The sequence below is a fragment of the Syngnathus floridae genome, chromosome 17, assembly GCF_059516105.1.
Source record: "Syngnathus floridae isolate MCC-2025c chromosome 17, RoL_Sflo_1.0, whole genome shotgun sequence".
In the NCBI taxonomy this organism is placed as follows: domain Eukaryota; kingdom Metazoa; phylum Chordata; class Actinopteri; order Syngnathiformes; family Syngnathidae; genus Syngnathus; species Syngnathus floridae.
The window spans coordinates 11,219,976-11,226,177 of NC_142429.1; the positions used below are offsets into that span (position 1 = coordinate 11,219,976).

Sequence of the window (6,202 nt, forward strand, 5' to 3'; positions counted from 1 at the left end):
CATGAAAAGTCTGATGTGCCTTTGATTTTACATGACCTGAGCATCTGCGGGATTAAAAGACTGCATTGGACCCGCCCTAGGCAAGGAGGGAAAATGCTGATGCTGGTGCTGACCTTGCAAACCTTGAGTAATACAAAGCAAAATGTGTTCATTCAGCTTTTAACTGGTTTTCGTCTGTTCTTGTTCATATTAGGAATAATGCCAACTAGATGGTGGAACAGCATACACTGGAAATCTCATTTTAGAGTCTGCCTCGATTTTGTAAATAGGGGATGCTGAGTGAGGTCATCAAAAGAATGTCGCAAACCAGTATAATAAATGGAAGTAACCCAAGTTTGTAGAAATAAAAGGAAAAAAATATTAAAAATACGTATATGAAACATTTTTTTCTTGACCACAAGATGTCACTACTGAGTCACCAAAGACGAAAAAAGTCGAAATTCAGGCCTCGTTGCGTTCACATATATTTTTTAAAACATATATATATATATAAAAAATATTGTTACGTACAGCTCTGTGACGTATGACGTGTGACGTAATGAAAACCCGGAAATGAAGGCAAGTTGAGGTGGGAATAACTAAAGTTTGGAGCTGACCAAACTGACAAAAAGGTAATACGATTTTTATTTATTTTCAGCATCTTCACTGGCCCTAATCCTCTTCCTTATATACACATATATATTTGGAGATAATGTTCCTTAAATAAGTACCGTATCAATACAATGAGAGCCAGACATACACAACAATATATCAGTATCTTTTATTTGTATGACAATGAACAAAGTGCCGATGATGTTATCATCACCATTACAAGAAACGACACAGCAAGTAACATCACTTTGAGCTACAGTAAAGTGGCGAAACGTAGTGCAAAATGCTTCACTTAAAAAGCAACATTAGAACATACTTTACACTGTAAATATTACGCTGCATATACAATAAAGCCACAGAGGAACGCTCCCCATTCAAACGACTGAAGCGTCCACATATCAAATTGTTAAGTCATGCTTGCAAGTGCTGCAGTAGGCTACATTGTTAGGTGAAGCACATAGTCACTAAAGCAAAAGGTTCTTGTAGTTCTCATCTCTGCTTGCAACTAGAAAAATGACAGGGAAGGGCGTGAAGTCAAACCAGAATATTCCCATTTCCAAGCAGGTTTCAAATGTGGAGAAAAAAAAAGTCAGGTTTGCCTTCATATCTCAAGGAACTCATTAATCTGCATGCAGTGTTCTAACATGCTTCAGACAGCTGGATATATATATATATCTTGTATTGTTTGTTTATATATTTTAGCTGTAGAAAAAAGTTACTTAGTAGCCCTATTTTAGAGCTCCAGTGATTCATGAGGTTAGGTGGTTTCTGTAGCATGCGAAAGCCCTGCAGCACTATCACGCTTTGATGCTGAGGCACGTAGAGCCCAGTTGAGCTTGTCAACAAAATACTGGACGGCGGTGGAATTAGCACAAACGGCCAGGCGTAGCCAGACAGCCCAAACCTGGGCAGCTCCCCACGCTACTTTCTTTGTCTCCCGGCCCGAGCATGAGAACCATTGCAGACCAGACAATATTTACGACTCAATTTGCTTAATGGACGAAGGCGATGTACGAGCACAAAAGAATCAAAGTCAATTACTGAGACGGAAAGCGTAGAGACTCGCTCTCCTCTACTTGCTGCAAACCAGCATTTCTTGATTTGACGTGACCTGTGTCTGCAGCGTTTCAATCAGCATTATCCAGCTTTCCTGTGAAAGGCCCAGATTTCACCCGAGAGAGTGAGACCGCCTCAACCCTGACTCGCCGAGCAGAAGCATATCAAATATTAATGAAGTCAGCTTTCTTTTTTTAAATCATAATTTTACTATGACTCAGAGTTGTCATAAAACGATGCACTTTCATGTGCAAAAAGGCGCCGTGGAGGGAGTGAGCAAACATTGACAAGTGCACTTGCTCCCAACAGATTTCTCATCCATCATCATCTGGCACGGAAAGTGTGTTTTGATGCCGATTCTGTGGACTCAAAGAGCAGAAGCTACACAGTTGACGCTCTTCTCCAAAAGAAAGCCGCAGGAACAGAAAAAACATTCCTTCACGTAACAAGCTGGCTTCTCCAGATAGTGTCATTCTAAACAAATCCCCTCGTGATTAAAACGGATTAGACTTCTGGTGTGCCGTCACTCAACTCAACTCTTCAACTTTAAATCCTAACAGTGTGTGACCGTAAATATATACTCATGGCACATTTCCTCCCGCAAGAGTGAAAGTGATGCTAGTCCAACATCCATCATGATTTTTTTCTTCCCTCAACCAGAGCGACTCACCATCAATCCCCCTTATTTCCTAAACCATCTAGAATGTCTATCTAGATGAGGCTAAAAGGTACACGTCGGCCCCGATGGGACCGTCGAAAGAACAACAAGGAAGCTCTGAGCGTTCACCTTCATCACTGCAGCTGGCAGCCTCGACAGTCGTCCTCAGGCTCGGTGTTGTCGGATGAGTAAGAGCTCTCCTCGCTCACTGTCAAATGCGACACAATTCAATTAGACAATGTTGATGACAAGGCAACAACGCCACACAGTTAGTCTGATGCAACGCAAGCATGCCAACACTTTCAAAAGCCAAGAGCCGCATTCGATATGATATTTGAAGACTTACGCCATTCAGTCTGCACAGGTAGGAAAGCTTTGTCGCCGTTCTCCCTGATCATCTCTTCGATCCGATCCAAGAGATTGGACACGCTCTTGTCCTTGCCAGGGGTCTTACTGTCCAAGACGTGGTAATAGTTCCCACAGTACTCAAGGAGTCTTTGGAGCTCCCGGCCTCCTCTGAGTATGTGCTCCTCGATGGGGGTTCGGCCCAGCCAGTCCCCGCAGCTGAACAGTACCATGGTGTGGAGACAGGCGGCGTCGCCGAAAAGAGTCTCGATGTGGGCCAGGAGGGTTCTTCTCTTCCGGGCGGTGAGGGAGGAGACCACGGGGAGAACCAGCAGCAGAGTGTGCGGTCCGGGTCGCAGGAGGGCGGCGCCGCGCTGCGACTCCTGACGGATGCGCTTGGGCGTGCGCCGCACGGAGAACCAGTCCCAGCCCGGGGTGTCCACGATGGTCACCCGGCGACCGGACACCAGCGCCTGCCTTCGGAGACAGAGGTCCGTCTCCTGGCCAGACTCGAAGAAGCGACGGCCCAGGATGGCGTTCCCCACGGAGCTCTTCCCGACACCCTTCCAGCCTAACAACAGCAACCTCAGTTCTGCCGGCACAAGCAAGGAAAAAAGAAGAGGAACAAATATTCAACAGTTACAAAAAGCTCCTCCATACCTCTGGGAGGACCTCCAATCATCTGCTCTCTCTGCCTAACATGCTCCTCCATCCTCATCCTCTCCTCCTCCAGAGCTCTTCTTGCCTGCTCCTCCTCCAGCAAAATCAGCTCGTTCACCTCAAAGTACCAACCTGAACAAAAAGCAAGCCGGCATTCATCCAACAGTTGTATATATATAAAAAAAAGCTGTACATATAACTGATGTCAGCAAACCTTGATTGTCAGTGATCATTTCCTCCACCTTTTCCATCAGCTCAGGCACCTGTGTGTTGTCCTCTGTGTCTTTCCAGCTGTTATCAAAAGCATGATACCTGCAACCACAAGTTCTTCATAGGTTCTACTCAACTCCCGATACTTATTGTGTTTTGTGTGCAGGGGATCAGTCTCGTACCTGCTTCCACATCTCTCCACCAGCCACTGCAAGGCCTCTCCCGTGTTTGCGATGTGCTCCTCAATGAAGACCCCCTTTTGCAACTTGTCCACTCCAGTGAAGAGCACCATGGAGTATCTCCACGTTCCACCCCCCAGCGCCCCGACCTGCTCCTCGGCGGCTCTCCTCTCCGTGTCGGTGAAAGGCTGCGTGACGGACACCACCAGCAGGATGGCGTGAGGTCCGGGAGGGCACAGGATGGCCCCCATGCAGGGCCCTTCACTATCCAGGCTGGGCGGAGGTCTTGGCAGGCTCTCCGACTCGGCGCCCGTGTTCCCGTTATCGTCCGCTTCGGTGTCGTCCTCTGCGTCGCTGGGGATGGCCCATGGGGGCGTGTCTACCACCGTGACTCGACGGCCGAAGATCTCCGTCTGACCCACGTTGCTGTGAGTAGTCTCCGTCCCGGCGTCGAAAACTTCTTCTCCCAGGATGTTGTTGGCTGAGGAGGTCTTACCAGATTTTGGACCCCCGAGGATCAGCAGCCGGCGTTCAGGAGGGTGACGACCCCTGACGTCGCCTGCTGAAACTAGGGGACATCAGTAAGAAGTAGCTGAACAATACAAAATAAAAAGAAATACGCCATCTAGTGGTATTCAAAAGAACCTCACTTAGTAAAGTTCTGTTGTATTTAACACAGTTTTAAACTTTAAGAAGTACTTGTTTATGTACGATTAATTTTAAGTTAATCGCAATTGAAGTACATGCTAGTCAGGTGTTGGAGATATATATTTTTTTTATGCTTGCTTCCAAATAGTTTCTTGAATCTTCCTCATCTGAGCTCCTTTACAGCTTGAGAACTCTTCTCCTTCAATGACTCTAATCTAGTTCTCAGCATGCTGCCTTTTTTTCTCTTACATCCCAAAAAGAAATGTGGGTCAGAGAAGAAGCGGAACCCCGAACGCTTTCCAGGAAGCATATCATATACACAAACGTGATTTTTTTTTCCAAACCAAAAGTTACGAAGTGTACGCATAGTGATGTCAACACTGAAGATGATACACATTCCAAACGGCTCTGCAGGGCTGATATAAACGGGAAGCATTCATTGATATGGGAAGGGGGGGAGCAAAGCGATAGAGAGCCATCCAGCTCCTAAGTGCTGCTGACACACTCCTTGCGTGCTGCTGAGCACAAGGACTAAAGCAACAGTTTCTCAGGATTGACGCTGTCGAGAATTTCCAACCTAAATCTGATCATGGAATGAAAGGGTCTGAGCTGGAGGTGTGCGACAAAGGATAAAAACACACTTACCAGTGTCAGAGGCAGAGGACACAGCAGCCATCTTGTGTGTAGAACCTCTGGCTTCCTCCTCCTCAGCCCCCCTCCTCCGTCTCCTTCTCGCCTCCACCGTGGATGGCTCTTGTCGCCTCTTTAGAGAGAGCACCAAGCGGCGATGGATCCTAAGCAGGGTGCAGAAAGCTGGCGGCTCAAGTGCTCTTCTTCTCTGACCCTCATTCTACTGCAGCGCTAGCCCTCTATGGTCTTCCTCCTCTGCCATTCAAACTCCCCCTCCCCACTTTTTTTTGGTAATCTTTTTAACCCTTCGCCCCAATCTTTTGCGCCATTCCTTCTGTTTCTTATCCCACTTCTCTGTTGTGTCAGCACCCTCTTTATCTCATTCATCTATCTAAGTGGACGGAGCAACCTCTGTGTACCCGAGGTGTCCATCCTTGCAGCAGCAATTACTGAATGTTTCATCACATTTCAAGCGAAAGAGAACGCTGTTGCTCGGCACCAGCATCAGCAGCATCTGTGGGCAGTGGATGCAGACTGCGGTGAGGAGGACAGATAGAAAGATGGATAGACTGAGCAGGGGAGAGAGAGAGAGAGAGGAAGGGGGCGGGGGCTTTACAAGATATTCAAGAGGCCAGAACACCTTATTTACAGCTGAATGTATCCTGCAGCTGCTGCACCAAGCACAACTGTTTATAGGACGCCCGCAGACACTGATGACGTAGACCGGATGAATAAATTCAAACGGTCATGTAAAATGCATGCACAGCCACGTTACATAATACACACACACACGCGCGCGAGGGAGCAAACAATTAGCAACACAAAACAGTGTCCCTTGGCGTGCATTATTTCTCATGGATGAACCAGGATTAGAAAGTATTTACAATGAAGAGAAGGGATCAAATCCCCAGTAATGTGCTTAAGTAAGCATTTACAGGTTAAAACTTTTGCTGTGACGTAAGATAGGGTTGACATACATTGGGGAATTATTTCTCCTTGTATTTTGTAAATATGCTATAATGAGGCATTTTTGTATGTTTTCAGAAAACGAAGAGAAAAAACACAAAACATTCAACAAATGACTCCATGTGCCGCGATCACCTTGATGACTGATAATCTAACCATGCATGAAGAAAAAAAATATTTTTTGCACAATGGTATCTTTCGTTTATTGATTTTAAAAGCGTACATAAGTTTTGAAATTGTCCACAGCACACTGCCGTAC

General features: G+C 46.3%; 1 protein-coding gene and 1 long non-coding RNA gene across 3 annotated transcripts; one reads left to right on the plus strand and one right to left on the minus strand.

Moving 5' to 3' along the window:
• Positions 1-451: 451 nt before the first annotated feature.
• LOC148384527 (uncharacterized) lies at positions 452-6,094 on the plus strand. Its single transcript, XR_015853302.1, has 3 exons — positions 452-611; positions 3,687-4,127; positions 6,022-6,094. It is a non-coding gene; the product is annotated as an uncharacterized LOC148384527 (long non-coding RNA).
• Positions 737-5,523, minus strand: LOC148384528 (GTPase IMAP family member 8). Of its 2 annotated transcripts, none has more exons than XM_088357183.1 (6): positions 4,993-5,523; positions 3,703-4,258; positions 3,525-3,622; positions 3,311-3,442; positions 2,652-3,242; positions 737-2,513 (listed from the first exon to the last, which is right to left on the minus strand). In XM_088357183.1, the coding sequence occupies exons 1-6, from the start codon at positions 5,021-5,023 to the stop codon at positions 2,440-2,442; spliced, it is 1,482 nt and encodes a 493-aa protein (XP_088213309.1). In that variant the 5' UTR covers positions 5,024-5,523; the 3' UTR covers positions 737-2,439. The 2 variants fall into 2 exon arrangements, with proteins under 2 accessions (XP_088213309.1, XP_088213308.1); XM_088357182.1 differs by having other exon boundaries at positions 3,703-4,267.
• Positions 6,095-6,202: the final 108 nt, after the last annotated feature.

What these genes read in the sequence shown, in the direction of transcription:
- LOC148384528 (XM_088357182.1), bottom strand. Translation starts at nt 5,023, where the DNA reads ATGGCTGCTGTGTCCTCTGCCTCTGACACTG. An exon ending in GTGGAGAGATGTGGAAGCAG is followed by an intron (nt 3,623 to 3,702) that starts GTACGAGACTGA and finishes TTGTGGTTGCAG; the next exon opens with GTATCATGCTTTTGATAACA. An exon ending in ACCTGTGCAGACTGAATGGC is followed by an intron (nt 2,514 to 2,651) that starts GTAAGTCTTCAA and finishes CGCATTTGACAG; the next exon opens with TGAGCGAGGAGAGCTCTTAC.